At 39.2% G+C, this 16,460-nt stretch overlaps 1 protein-coding gene across 4 annotated transcripts in view; it reads left to right on the plus strand.

Annotated features, from left to right (window-relative positions):
* Window positions 1-16,460, plus strand: part of LOC122986849 (neuroendocrine convertase 1-like) — a 184,924-nt gene that overhangs the window by 112,344 nt on the left and 56,120 nt on the right. For 3 of the 4 annotated variants that reach the window (XM_044358290.1, XM_044358289.1, XM_044358292.1), the window contains exons 11-12: window positions 272-487; window positions 1,199-1,302. In XM_044358290.1, the coding sequence (XP_044214225.1) occupies window positions 272-487; window positions 1,199-1,302 (320 nt within the window). The remainder of the gene's footprint in view (window positions 1-271; window positions 488-1,198; window positions 1,303-16,460) is intronic. The other variant, XM_044358291.1, reaches the window with a different exon arrangement.

Raw genomic sequence — 16,460 nt, forward strand, 5'->3', positions numbered from 1 at the left:
CTGCATTAAAAGAATTCAATATGACCATCATTAGCTGATTTAAAAGAACAACAGCGACATGCCCGATACTTATGCTTTCATGAAATACTCAACATTAAAAAATTCCATTTTCAGTTCCATCACTTTCGCCCTCTGATTTAAATACATATCATTCATTTCAATAGCATGTGATATTTGAAATCTTCCGCTGTCTGCTAGATGGGAACATTCTATATGAAATCCACTTTTCACTCGTTCTTTCACCCTGACGCCCCGCTATTTGTGTTTCCAGGGCCGAGGTGGGAAGGGCAGCATCTTTGTGTGGGCGGCAGGTAATGGTGGAATGCAGCATGATCACTGCGGCGCAGACGGTTATGTTAACTCCATCTACAACATTGCCATCGGCGCTGTCACTCATACAGGGAAGCCCGCCTTCTTCGGCGAGCCCTGCCCTGGGGTGATGGCTGTCACTCTGACAGGGGCCAGCGTGGGAGGCTCACTACCTCTGGTTAGTGTGTGCATACCGCCTAACACATCTAACAACAGTGTTTATCATTAATGAGTGCATATATGTGTGTGTGTGTGCCAGCAGCCCTGCTCTTTGGCTTCTGTGAGCTGTGAGAAGCCTGTTAAAGAGCAGCCACTGGTGTGATATTTATAGAGGCCTGCCAAATGACCTAGGTGACTGCTGGGCACGCACACACACTCAGACACACAGAAGCAAACGAGTGTTAATTGGAGGTAAAGCATGGCTGTAGTGGCTGAGAAAGAGAGAGGAAGAAGCCAAGGTGTTGATGGCGGAGGTAACAGTGAAAAACCAGGAAGAAACGCGCCGCTAACTCCAGGGCTACAGAAACAGAGAAAGACCAATTTTATCAGTGTGATATCACCTTTGTCTGCTGGGTTGCCTGCCCTTTTCCATCTCACATTAGGAGATGGACCTGACACAAGATGTTTTTTTTAATTATTATCACTGTAAAATAGTGTTGATGCTTTTTAATGACAGAAAAAAAAACAGCTGCTGATACATTAGCTACTCCTTGGTGGGAACTCTTCTGGCTTGATTTTTTTGCAAAGTTACATCCTTTTCCTAAAAACATCCCACAAGGATCTACTGCAGAAGAATTTTTTAAACAGAACAGAATTACATTGCTCTACATACTGACATGATATTTACATATGTACATGTTGTAACATATTCGGTTTGTCATCTCTGCAGGTCACTGTAACCAACATAGGCGAGGGCTGTGTCACACACTTTCCAGGAACGTCCAGTGCTGCTCCGATCGCTGCAGGGATTCTGGCTCTTGTCTTAGAGGTTAAGTGAGTGTCTATCTGCCCAGTCAACTCCAAACCAATTATACCAATGTGGATGTTCACTGTCTAAGGGGCTTTAGTCTCCAGACTTGTGGTGATTTCTTGTCATGGTTGTGGTGATTAATAGAGTCTATCTTCTGCCAGTGGTATTGTCACTTTATTTCATATTTAAGACTACATTTCCCATATACCCCATTGCTTTCGATCATCTATAAAAAGGGTGTTGCTATTTCCCTCCTGAACAGCTTGTCATTGTCCGCTATGAGAAGGATAACTTGTTGAGAGCTGCAACAATTAGTCTATTAACTGATTAGTTGATTGACAGAAAATTAATCTCCAACTCATTTGAGAATCGTTTTAGTTATTTTTAGGCAAAAATGTCAAATATTCACTCATTCCACCTTCTTAAATGTAATGATTTTATACCTTTCTTTGTCATACAGTAAATGATTATAAACTGAATAAATTAAAATAATTGGCAGATTAATGGATAACGAAAATGATTGTAAATTTCAGCCCAGAACTTCCCATCAGTGTCCCATCAGTTGCCAGAAAATTTGAAAATCTTATGTCTTGTTTGTTTTGGGAACACAGCGCCCTCCCTCTGTTTTGTGCAGCAAAGCAGTGGATTTTACTGCTGTAAATCAATCCAACTGAGATTATTTTCAGTTAATCTCTGATTATCTCTCTGATTTTGCAATTATCAATTAATAATTCTGTATATAAAATGTCAGAAAATGATAATATCCGTCACAGTTCCCAAAAGCCCAAGTTGACGTAGAGTTACTGTTTTGGTCCATGCAACAGTCCAAAACTCAAAGAGAGAGCCGATGACTTCCATTTTTGCTTGATAAATTACTTTAACGATTGGTCAGTTATCAAAATTACTGAAAATAAATATTTTGGTCAATCAACTAAACAACTTATCATTTCAGCATAAAAAGAGCATGAAAAGACCTTTTGTTAATACTAATGTTTCACATGATTTTTTATTTACATTAAAATTCTGCACCTTGCACCCTTGAGCTTTTTCTTACCAAGTCTCTCCTCCACGTTTCCCACTCTCTCTATTTGTTTTTTAGTCCCTCCTTTGATGTAGATCATCTCTTTCCCCTACCCTTTTCTTTCTGTCTCTGTCTAAATCTGCAAATAAATCTCTTTGCTCCTTTCTTCCTCTCCCTCCTTTGTCTCATCTGCTACTTCCTATGTCTCCCAAGCCCCCTTTTTCTTCATCTCTCTTAACTCGCCAGATGTCGATGTGGCCTCGGGCCTGGTGTTTTGTGGTGGTATCAGCGGCGTCTACGCCTCCTTCATGTTATGGATGGTACTAGAGGCCGGCTTTACTGCTCCAGCTGTCATGCCACAGCGTCTCAGTCTCAGTCGCTTGGCTGTAAAATGGAGCGCAGGTCCCCTGGGCGAGTCGACACCCAGGACATTACTGTTAAAGGCTTTGTCGTGACCCGCTGCTACTGACTAAACTATATATCACCTCTCTCACTCACATCGGCAGCATTCTGCTCACGTCTTTATGGAGCTGGATTCTCTCTCTCTGTCTGTATATCTTTCTGGGTCTCTCTCTCTCTTTCTCTGTTTCTCACACTTGCTCATTCTGTGTCTCACTCTTTCTCCCCACATTTCACACAAACACACACGCACATTCATTCTGCCATATGCTCCCTTACATTCAAACCTGGAGTTTTTTTTAAATCTCCATTCATCAGAAAGAAACAACCTGCTTCATACATTGCATCCACAAGAGCCGATGTATTTCTATGTATAGGCATACTTTTAATACATACAGTATGTTTGTATTTTCATGCCAAATGAATGTTCATAGGTTTGTCACAATACAGTTATCTGAGAAAACATTTAGACCATCACACCTCAAAAATTTGAAGGCAGTGGTTCCCAACCAAGGGCTTCTAAGATAAATCTGAGGAGTCAACAGATGACTGAAGTGATAAAACAAAACAACTCACGGTAACACTTTCCATGACGCCCATGTCTACAATGCATAATAAACATAATGTGTAATAATCTGCTTATAGCATTGTATAATTATAGTTATAAGCACTCATAAATATTCATAATGCTTTATAACAACAATCATAACACATTATAAAGAATTTTATAATGATTTATAAGGTCAAATATCATAATACTTCATAATTGCTGGTCATTCACTGACAATTTTTTTTGCAAGGATCATAGTGTATTATAATTCCCATAGTTGTAATACATTATAATGTGATTATAAGTTACTCTAAGTGGTCATAGGGTACTTTAAGTAAAGTGGGAAAAATATCATTAAATCTCACCGGGTATCGAACCCCAGTCTCCCACACACCACAGACGGCTACACTAACCAGTCAGCCAAAGAATTAAGCCGTTGGCCAAGGGCCAGTGTGTCTAGTCATCCGTGATCGTTACTCTCTAGAGGGCACGGGCCTGCACCGTGACACTATGCAAGAACAACACACAAAACGTTGTAAAATTAATTTATATGTTTAACGGGTCATAACAGAAATTGAGCACTCCAATTTGACACAACTTTTTGATTCTCTCACTGCATAAGCACTTCATCCCAGCGCTCCTGGCCCTTACCAACGTTGAGACTTACCAAGTGTTAACACCAGTTTATGGTGCACTGCACCTGTTTTTTTAAAGAGGCCCTTTTGTTGATCAAACATTTACATAAAAGTAAAATATACAGCTAGAGGTAAAGTAGAATTGTTTCAAGTATTATCTATAATTTGTTTTTTGGGGAAACTTTACATTAGTGAAATGTAAATGTCCATCAATCTATTGTTCATCATCAAAAAGATGCGTCAAATTGGAGTACTCAATTCATTGTCTGTCATGACAAATAAATACATTTTTTGTGTTGTTCTTGCATAGATTTAATGATATTTTTTTCACTTTATGTAAAGCAAACAATGACCACTTATAGTGACATATAACCAGCTTGTAATGTATTATATCTGCCTATAACTCAGGAATTTTATTACTTCACTTAAAGCACTCAATGACCACTTAGAGTAACTTATAATCACATTATAATGCATTATAACAGTGTTTATAATGTATTGTAAAGAGTATTATGACACTTGGCCTTACAAGTCATTATAAAATACATCATAATGTGTTATTATTCTTATAAAGCATTATGAATGTGTACAAGTGCTTATAACTATAATTACACAGTGCTATAAGCAGATTCTAATGCATTATAAGTATGTTTATAATGCATTATAGACATGGGAGTCATAGAAAGTGTTACCAAACTCACTTCTCTCTAATCTTTGCTTTTTCTCGCTTTTCTTGTTATATACAATTTCACCTCTTCAGGCCTCTGAAATTCAGTCTGTGAGGCTGTACTTGGACCCAGCGGTGCTTTAAACCAAATGCTAATATCAGCATGCTAACATGCTCTCAATGACTATGCTAATATGCTGATTTTTAGCAGATGTAATGTTACCCACTTTCACCGTTTTAGTTTAGCATCTTAGGATTCTAACAAATTACCACTAAACACAAAGTACAGTTGAGGCTGATGGTAATGTCCTTACTTTTGCAGGCAGGTAGTTGATCAAAAACCAAAGTATTGAACAAATTACAATTCTGACCCGGTGATGGCTCTAGAGGAAAAGTCAGGTGATCACTAAAGTCATTAGCATTCATCCTCTGGAGACAATGAATGCTTGTATAAAATTTAATTGCAATTTATCCAATAGTTGTTGAAAATATTTAAGTCTGGACCAAAGTTGTGGGCAGACAGACCAGCAGACCTTTGCCATCCCCAGAGCCGCACCACTTTGCTCATAACTTGTGTTCACACTGGGGGCATAACATGTGATAAGGGGTCACAAGAAGACATCACTTCATTTTAAAGGCTCACAAGACACAAGCCAAAATTGTTTGGAACCACTGGGTTATGAATTCCCATAGACAACTCCTATTGCACTGATGAAATCTCTGGGTTTAACTTGATGTCTGTGTTTTTTTTTTAATAAAAAGCTAATATTTGTCCACTTTAGTGGCAGACTTGTATACAACATTGGTGCAACTTACACCTACATGAATGACACGCCATTTTCCAAAGCTGTAGAATTGTTACATTTATCGGCGGTTACATGGCTGCATAACATTGTGTATTTCTACTTGTCATATGTGGATGTTAGATCATAGATTGGATCCTTCTGTCAATTACTCTGTTATCTTTACCTCCATTTTCTTTTCATGCTTCCTCACAATGAGAAAAAAGCTCAGTGGCCTTGCAATCTTTTGCTTTATCTCTGTTAATTCATCCTAACAGTATACAATGTTCAATTGAATATTAACATCATTGAACATTGTATACTCAGCAAATTGTATATTATAGTTATGGTTATATCTCTAGTCTATCTATCTATCTATCTATCTGTCTAATCTATCTAAAAATGAAGCAAATTTGTGAAAAATGCTAAAGAAGCTGAGGTAAATCTGTGTCTTGCAGATGTTTCTGAAAATATACGGGGTTGGAAACCAATAATCTTTGTAACTTCAGATAATGAGATGGTTTTCTGTTGGGAGTAGTTGACATTGTCACATACAGTGCTGATACAAAATGGTCAATTTCTAGACAGCACAGTACAGTGTGTTGTTGTCTGTTATCAGAATAGCCTTCAGTGTTTTACTGCCCTAACAGTGTCAAGGTGTCACTGTCTATCTGTCTCTTTGACATTATGGAGGCCTGTCTGTCCATGTTTCCATCTGTCTCCATCCATACATCTTGACGCCTGTCCAACAAACCATCAGGGTAAATCAATTCTTCGCTCATCCGGTTTGTCAGTCTTTCTGTCTCTGACTGTTTGTTTGTTCACTTTATCACTGTGTCCACCTCTCTGTCACTTCTCTCTTTCTCTTCATCCATTCATCAGTCTGTCTATCCATTTGCGCTGAAAGAGCTGAACATTTGGTTCCAGTGTCATTCCACCTCGCTCTCTGGGATTTGTACACCTGCACATGTCCTCAACCACAATCCTGTTCTCCTGAGTGCATTTGGGCTGTGTGGCAGGATTGATTGTCTCCACCTAAACCCCAGTCACCCTGTGCTGTGACCAGGTGAGCTATTCTGGACAAGTCCCCTCTCTCAACCATACAGCAGTAGCAGAAATATATCATCTTTTAACATCTTTTGACCTGTTGGTCAATTTAGCCGTTTAGTGAGGGGAGACATCAAAATCATCCACTCTGGCTCTAGTGCTCCACACTAACTCTGTGTAGAGTGATAATGGACCACTTGCATTATCCATAGTAAGAGGACTGATCATTGGCAATAATGTATTACATTGTAATGCCTGTTAATTCTTAAAGTAGAAAAATATGACATATTACTTTTATATAGCAGTGGTTTATTTGGAAGAGTGGAAGAGTGAGAGTGATTTTTTTTGTACTCCCATATAAAATCAAACATTTAGCCTTATAGCTACAGACACAAATTGATCTGTTATGGCTGTATGGAAATTTTTGATCATCATCTGTCATCATCATTGAACGCATTAGTTCACGTGACAGTCTTCTGAAAACTTTGTGTTCTTAGCAGAGTATTAAATGATATGATCAGCTTAGAGGTTATAAACTGCACAAAGGTCATGTAGTGACCAGCACTCCTAAACTCTTTTCTGTAATAATTCATCCTCTTCCCCTCTCCCACTTTCTCTGTTTCTCCTCGTGTCAGTTGAATGAATACGAGAAATAGTGTATATAACATTCTCTGTAGGGAGTTAAAGGAGTAATCAGCCGGTATCCTCATTGGGGAAAGTAGATGGCAAGCGAATCCACTCGCTGTAATTGGTCTTAACTCAACTACTACGCCACATACACACAGGCACACACACATCCTCAGTGAGGGCGTGCTAATGTTTGACAGCGAAGGTTACTGACATGTACAAATACATAATGGAAAAGTAATGCACACCAAGGGTTGTAGTGAGGTGCTGAACCCTTAGAATACTCTGTTGTAAACATTACACGGTCATTTGATTTCACGGTAGGTTTATTTTTTAAGAGATCAGACCTACAATAGATCTGTCTTTTATTTTAGTGGCAGCATTAGGAAAGATTTCTTGTATTCTCTTTGTTGAAAGTTGTTTTTCATTTCATTCATATTCCTGTCAAAATCATCAGTTTTTTTGGCAAATTATTTTTAATTTGCAAAAGTGACTAAAAGGGAGACTATTTATTAATGGTAAGGGATGATCAGAGTCTGCCCTTAGTAAAGTATTTCTAGCAGTAGGTTTTCTGATCTGTATACAAGTAATTATTCTCTCTAATGATCCATAAATCTAGAAGACTGGGACGTTTGTAGTCATAATCCATAGTAAATGACAGAAATTCAGAACATGAGTTGAGGTATGAAAAATAAACTGGGTCTTGGACCCTTTAAACAAAGAAAACACATCATCCAAGTACCTCTTCCATAAGAATATATTCTCCTTGAAGCAATAGTTAAAGTTAATAAACTTCTCAAACCTCTTCAAACAAGCCCATATACAAGTTAGAAAATGAGGGTGAAAAGGAACGACTCATAGGTCCTCCATGTTTCTGAATATAAAAGGTATCTTGGAACATCCAATAGTTTTGTTTTAAAATCAACTTAACCAACTCCAAAGGCTCTTGGCTAATGGTCTGATAACGTAATCTACAAAGATAGACAACCTAGAGGTAAGCGAGCCAATACTGGCAACAATGGGTCAGCCTGGAATATGTTCAAGACTTTTATATATTTTTGGTAATGTATAAAAAGTAGGAATGATAGGGTGCTCAACCTTTAGAAAGTCATATTCTTTTCTTGAGATTTCACCATTCTATAGAAGATTCTCAAGGGCTTCATGAATAATATTCTTAAAAGACTGAGTTGGATCCCCTGGAAGTTCATTATAAAACTCTTATCAGAAAGTTGTCTTAGACATTCATTAACATAGTCAACTTTATTCAGGACCACAGTAGCACCTCCTTTGTCTGCTTGTTTAATGATAATAGATTAATCTGACTCCAAGTCCTTAAGGGCAGCCAGCTCTTCTCTTGTTAGATTTTTGTAAGATATATGCTTCTGTTTATTTTCTAAAAGTTGGTCAACTTGTTCTATTAGTCTACAATATGTCTCAATAGAGGTATTGCAGTTAGAGGGAGGTACAAACACACTTTTGCCTCTAAAACATGCATTCTTGTTTCCATTAGGTAATGTAGAACAAGGTGGTTGAGAGCATTCATTTTCTAGTAGCTCTGAGGTGGATCTATTTTGTTTGAAAAATTCCTTTAAACGTATGTTTCTGAAAAACTTGAACAGGTCTACTTTAACATCAAAGTCTCTGTCATGGTTAGTAGGCACGAAAGAGAGTCCTTTGTTTAACACAGAGTGATGAGATTCATTTAAAGACTTACTAGACAGATTAAAGACAGTCATTTCCTCCACTGATGGACCTGGGGGTGGGTCCAAGATCTCTTATTCTTCCTGCGTCGTGTACGGCCTGTCATGCCAGGTTTGTCCATGGCTTGTGTGGATAAAAAACTTGAACTTGAGGCTGATGAGAGCTGGGGCCTGCACTGCAAAGCAAGTTCAACATACCCAGGATATCATTCCGTTATCTGGCTTCCCTAAGCCTAACAACCGCAATCACCCAGAGCGATCATACGATGGTGGTTATCAACTCGTCAACTCAGGTTTTCCCAGTTCAGCCATAAGCATGTTCACATAAAGGGTCAGTGTTTGCAGCATATGACCAATTGCAAAGATGGACAGGTCCACAGGCAGCAGAGCAGCAAATTTTACAAACGAAGAGCAAACTATAATATTAGACAAATACGAAGAAGTTAAACACATAATTCAGGCTAAAGGCAACACAGTTGCTGCTGCCAAATGCAGGAAGGACAGCTGGCAAAAAATCGCAGACTGTCACTGAATGTGTAAGTTAATAGGCTTATAATATTACTGCCCCATCATTAGGGAACAAGTAGATCTGATTGTAATTACATTTGTGTATTCCATTAAATCAGTGTATTGCTTAGATGTATTCTTATGGTGTGTATGACAATTTTAGCCTTATTCTTTCAGCTGCAACCCCAGCATTGTCGAACGGATTTTGGAGCAAATAAAAAGTAAATATAAATACATAATTCAAAGCATTAAGTAGGCTCACTTTCTATCTTACAATCTTATAAATACAATAAGTACAAAGCTTTTGTGCTTCAATCAGTCTCTGTTTTAGGATATCGGTATACAAAAGCACAATGAAATGGCTTTGACATTGCTTGCAGCCAACAGGAAAAAAATGAAATGAAGAAGACAGGAGGGGGCCCCCCTACACCGGAGTACACTCCTGCTGAGGAGCTGGCCTTCTGTAATAATGAGGGTTGCCCCTTAATGGAAGCTGACTGTTTTTGCTCAGGTCCTCCGCATCACCCACAGCATACATAAAAGTACAAAGTAACACAAGGCAATGTATACAGTCTGCAGGACTGTAAGCGCATTACTCCAACTCATCGCACTGGCAACATACGGCTCAAGAGGCTGACACAGATAAGTCATTCCCTCCAACGAGAATCTATATCTTTCATATAAAAAAATCATCAGGGAAAGCCAAAAGGTTTTGCCGATCTCTGAGCACTCTTGCCCTCCTAAGAGACCCTCTTACGATCCGTGCACTGAGCTCCATGGAAAGAAGTGAACCACCATTGTAACCGTGAAAACCCAGGGTTAAACCTGAAGATACCTCGCTAACGCCAAATCCTGCTGCGTAATACAGGCCTCTGGTCAGAGGAGAGCCGATCGGTTTGTTGACATCTTTTGTGGCTCCGTTTAAGTTCCTCCAGTAATAGATGTTGCTCTCACTCGCATCCTTTTTGTCTCTGTTGAATTCAGGCGTGTCGTAGCCGTGGGTTTTGTGGGTGTTGCAACACCCACACTTTCACAGAAACACGATTCCACCCCCCACTTTTAGTCACTGATGAAACAAAACGCATGAAAATCTATTGGTCATGTTAGATTGATTGAACAGCCGTCCAGCCAATCACAGCCATTTGACCAACCCCTCAGGCCAGGGAGGAGTAAACAGTTGAAGTACAGTAAAGTTACCTGCATGCATTCAGAAATGGTGCTTCTGTCACTCATAAACACACTTCATCTTATCGTGTATCATGAATGAAATACAGAAAAAGAGAATTAAAGTCTTATTCTTTATATTTTTGTGAAAAGCCTGTTTTTTAACAGATAATAAAAAGTCTAAAGTCATTGGTTAATACTATGATATCTGAATGCTGGTGTATATAATATCTTGGGGTGAAGGGTGTGGTGCTACAATATACATTTTGACTTCAATATTGTTTGCATATGGTGGTAAAGAAACTGTAGAAATGTATGGCATTCATTTTGATTTGCCAAGTTGTGGAGACTAGAATGGGGGCTGAAGGGAGGGGGGGATTGCGGTGCTCATGTTCCACCCCTAGAACCCCCACACTTCTAAAATCGCTGCTCCACCCCTGGTTGAATTTTTTGATTTTCATTTCTTTGATCTCTCTAGAGAGCTTCCCCTGCATGTCTTGATTAGCCTTGAGAAGGTCATTGAATTTTTCTTCATTTCTGATTGCTTGGGATACAGACAGTTTTTTCTCATCAATTTATTTGTCCAATTCATCCAGGGTTTTTTTTAAGTTGGCCAACAAGCAGATTCATAAGGTCAAAAGCATACTTATTCAAGATTGCAGATGAGTTTTGATTCGCTGAAGGCCTCTTGATTGTTTTTTCTCACCCTAATGGTGGAACATGATTGTCTAATCACATCAGATGTGTTACTAGGGTGTGGCCCACATAACATACCAGTGCCAATATACTGTTATTGTTGATCTTGAAGAAGGCCTAAGAGATACGCATATGGAGTCAGAGTGTGCAACACTTTCCTACTCTCATGTACAAATACATGAACACCAGAGCTGGGCTATATGACTTATAAGTGATATTATATTACCTAATATTATTAACATACCTGTGAAACACTCTTTGGCATTTTAAAGCATGCCTTTCCACATCGGCTAATCTTTACCCCGTGTAATGTGGGATTCAAAGTCATTCAGATGTTTGTTTCATTACTACATCATTAACTGCTTCAGCATAGCAGCTGTGGCTCAGGAGTTAGAGCGGGTCGTCCACTAATTGGCGATCGGCAGTCCGATTCCCTCCAGTCCACATGTCGAAGTGTCCTTGAGCAAGATACTGAACCCCAAATTTCTCCTGATGGCTGTGCCATCAGTGTATGAATGTGTGTGAATGGTTAGTTCCCTCTGATGGGCAGGTTGGGACCTTGTATGGTAGCCCCTGTACCCATTCAGCATATGAATGTGTGTGAATGGGTGAATGTGACTAGTAGTGTAAAAGCGCTTTGAGTGGTCGGAAGACTAGAAAGGTGCTACACAAGTACAGTCCATTTACCATTTATTTATCTTCTTGCTCTACAAAGATGTAAAGTTATGTTGTATGCCAGAACAATATTTTAATGTTATCAACTTTTGATATAATCAAAATGACTATATATATATATATATATATATATATACACATATATACATACATACACAATATACATGCATATAAAGACACTAACATACACATGTGTATTCAATATCCATCATAGAAACACACATATCACATATGCACATGCATGCATTAGACACATACACATACAAACTGTCCACGGTCTTAGAAACACACACACACGCGCGCATGCTCGTGTACACATGTACTCATTAACTACGGAAATCAAGGCTGCGCTGGTGGAGTGTATTTAAAGGAGATTGCAGGCATGCAGTTATTGGACTTGGCCTAATTGATAAACCCATTAGTAACACTTGTTCAGATAACATGGGAGGAATCTCAGTCTGCTCACAGTCACTCCAAATGGGTTCACTTAGGCTTAGAGTGCAGCACATTAAGAGAAGATTACAGAGCGATGTGGAGCGTCTTACTAGTCCACGCCTCGCTACTGTGAGATTAATAGAGACCAACTGAGGACAGCGACCGAGGGAACATTTGACTCTGATACTCCACAGGGTGGGGACACTGTATGTGTGTGTGTGTAGTTGTGTACCAATGGGTGTTCTGTGTGTTTGTATGAATGTGAGCACTGGGTTTGGCTGTACTGTATGTGTGTGTGTCTACATGTGTTTTTTGTGTAGGTGTCATGTAGTGGGTGATCAGCTTTCTTCTGTGAATATATGCGCATAGTGTGTGTGTGTCTTTGCCTCTGCTCTTCATGTTTGTCTCTATATGTGGGTAGATCTGTGCTTCTTATTAAATTTATATCCACATGTGTGTTTGTGTGTCTTTCAACTAAAGCTGCGAGTGTCCGGGATGAGACAGTGGGGTTTGAACTGCTGCTTGTCTTGTACCAACACATTATACCCTGCTGACTAACAAGCCTGACTGTTAGTGATATCTCCTTCAGTTACTGTTAAAATAAAAAAAAAAAAAAGAACAAGAAAACTGGATACGCTGAGCTTCACTCAAGCAAGTATCAGGGTGAATGCAAATGCCTTGATTTGTTTTGGCTGCAACTATCCATGATGCACAATGAAGTGAAGCCTATTACTGAATTTAGAGTTTAAGCTGATGATAGCTTCTATTTTATGCTACTCTTCATGTTTTAAATTTGAACTTTTCAAGCCACAACATAACAAATAGTGTATACTAATAATTTTCAACAGTATTGAGGCCATAAAACATTTAATGCTTCAGTGGAAATTGGATACTGTAGAGTCTGATAGGGTAAGAATTACTAGAATACAATTAAAACAAGACTAAGAGTTATGTTAACGTGGTTACAATAATAATGCTAACATGCTGATGTTTAACAGTTATAGTGATTGCCATGTTCACTGTTTTAGTTTAGCATGTTAGCATGCTAACATTTGCTAATAACCACCAAACCAAAGTACAGCTGATGGGAATGTCATTGTTTTTACAGATATTTGATCATAAACCAAAGTATTGGAAAAATGTTGGAGGCATATGTGGGGAACCTGAATGTTTTTCACTCTACCTCTAGCGCCACCATGAAATTGAGTGTGATTCCAAGGCAGGATTACCAAAGTCACTAGGATATATCCTCTGGGAACCATGAATGTCGGTACAGAATTTAATGCTAGTCCATCCACTAGATGTTGAGACATTTCAATATCTACTGGATGGACTTTGTAAACTTTGAGCTTCTGTTGGCGCTAGATGAAAAGCCAGGGGAACACCAAAGTCAGTAGGCTTCATCCTCTGGAGACCTCTGCATTGTTCAATGCGTGTTGTTTTAGACATAAAATACAATCCACAAAGTCCAGTTTTAGTAAAAGTTTCATGAGTTTGAAGGCTTCTCAGGTGCAGGGAGTTATAATACTCTGGGAAGTTATCATTGTGGCAATCATTTTATCTTTCTTTAACAGTGGACACCTCTGTGTTGGCATCCCCACTATGTTGCCAAGCCTGGTCTCATCCAAATGAATGAGGGTTGTATGATTTTTTTCACACAGAGGTAAAGTCGGTTTGAAGATGATACTGACTGGCTGATATCTACTTTGTAAAAGGCAGTTTTTGGTTAAATGATACACTGCTCCTTCTATATGTTACATATGTCCTTCTGTCTGTACTACTTGCAGCATTTGCAAACATACAGTCTATTGTGGTAAAAAGTAATATGTGGCTTGAGCTTCATACAGAATTCAATTTTCGATGGTTGTTTACTAGAAAAAATGTTGAGTGTGATGCCTCTAAATGATTGGGAGCTGACAGTGTTTTCCTCCGGGTCCTGATTCCTCTCCCTCTCTTTCCTCACCCCTCCATCTTTCTGTCCCCTCGATTGCCCATCTTTGGCGTTCTCTCCCCTGGGCTGGACACTTTGTCCTTGCGCTCCCTGTCTCCTCCTCCTCCTCCTCCTCTCTGCCTGGGCCCAGTGTGAGTGATAAATTATTCGTGGGCATGCTCTGAGGGCCCAGGGCTGCTCATTCCTGCACACAGAGGACTAGCATTGATCCGGCCTGTGGTTCAACTTAATTGGAAACCCAGTTACACCAGCTACAGACACACTCCGACACACACAAACACAGCGCACACATGCACAAACATGCACTTGCAGACTTGCTACGTACTGTAAAGCCCCATTAATACACACATATGCACCGTTATACGGCAATACACTCATGTATAGGTGCGTTGACATTACAAATGTCAACATAATTACACAACACACACACACACACACACACACACACACAGGCAATCCCCATATGTATTCACACATCACAGTGTTACAGAATTAACATCTGCCTAAGTATCAGCTATGCACTGTACGTTTTATGATTTAACATTGCTCTTATACAAACTGTAGCAGTGCATAATACAGTAATGCAGTATTGTGCACACATGTGTTATATACGGGAACACACCTACTGGATACACACACATTGATTAAAAATCAGAAAAAGTGCACAATCTGACACACAAGGACAAGCAGATGGACACAAACCTCTGCACACACACACACACACACACACACATGCACACACACTTTATAGTCACTAAGCCTGCATTCTAAGCAGCACTAAAGAGGAGTAACAGTCCACAGTGGAGCAATATGGAGGCCCAGGGTTATCGATTGGACTGAGACACTGACTATCATACAGCTAATAGATTACATCAGACACATCGAAGCGGCCCAGTCAATCAGGCCTGATCCTATTAACTGGGGATTTGTAAACAGTTGTGTGCTCACTGTGACGGCTGCTGGGCTGCTTTGTGAGCCTTGGTGAAGGAATGAAGGCTGTAAGGGTCTAGAGGAGGCTCATATATTGTTGCACTCTGCCCCTGTAGTCTCTCATTAGCTGCAGCCCAGCCCTGTCATGATCATGTGTGCGCCGGACAACATGCTTTTTTTTTTTTTGTCTTTGTTTTAACTGTGATGTCAGATGTCAGTTATTCTCCCAGTTGTTCAGAAGAAGACATTTTCTGCTGCTTATATTTTTAGAATAAAAAAATGTACATACGTTTAATGATGCGTTCAGAGCATGATTTGGGTGTTTTCTTTGACTGTCACATTACCTGAGGTTTTGCCTAAAGTGAGTCACCTGTAGGTGCACAAGAAAAATCAGTCTCCAATTATCCTTCAGAAACATTTCAGCTTGAAGGCTTGGTCAGACCACCATTTAAAACAATAAAATTCATTCATTTCAGGGGAATCGCAAATTAAATCTACGCAAAAATTTCACATGGAGTTCATGTTGTGACGCAAATTTGCTCCATTGACACGGTGCAAGATGTTTTCATTGGTTCTGACCTTTTAGGGAATGGAGAGCCGGAGAGTCAAACATAGAAGAAGCTATCATATTAGCGTTGTTGCACCATCCACTTTTATTTAAAACCTCCTCCACTTGAGTACGTGCCCCATAAAAGAGGCTTGGTTTACAGACAGAAGCTGACAGTACAGCTCCTTAATAAAGTGTTTTAACTTATTGTCTGGTTGGCAACCAAGCTAGGTCATGAAATTGAAGAGTTACTGTATAGAGCTAGCATATTACCGGTTTTCTCACCAGCTATAGTAGTTCACCAACTACCCCTGCAAGAAGTCAAGTGAAACCCTATAAATTGTACTCCAGACATTGCTGGTGAGAACTGTTGATTGGGTTTGTTGGGTTTTACTTGTTGACAATACCAATTGTGTGTAATTTCATCAGTGCAGTAAATAATACTTGTGTTTACCAGGTTGGTATATTGCTTTTCCAATGCTTACCAACAAAAAGTTGAAATAACTTTGCAAATGCATCACCACATGCTCCATCATCATGCTGTGGTTGAAATATGGAGAAAGTTATGTATTTTAGACATTTTTCACATCTATATCTTTTGGTTAACGGCAACATTACGTGTGAGGACAGGTTGATTTAAACCAAGATTTGATATTCTAAAAGCACTGAAAAAGGTTTATATTATAAAATCATTATCATTCATATATATATGGTTTTTAATTAGTCTCAAAAAACATTTTTACATGCACAGGTTTTGAGACTAATTAAACACCATACATGTAGCAAGTCAAAAATAATTAGGGTGATTATTAAATAGATATTGACTGCAGTAAACAACACCTACTTCT

This window comes from Thunnus albacares, chromosome 8 (assembly GCF_914725855.1).
Source record: "Thunnus albacares chromosome 8, fThuAlb1.1, whole genome shotgun sequence".
Taxonomy (NCBI): domain Eukaryota; kingdom Metazoa; phylum Chordata; class Actinopteri; order Scombriformes; family Scombridae; genus Thunnus; species Thunnus albacares.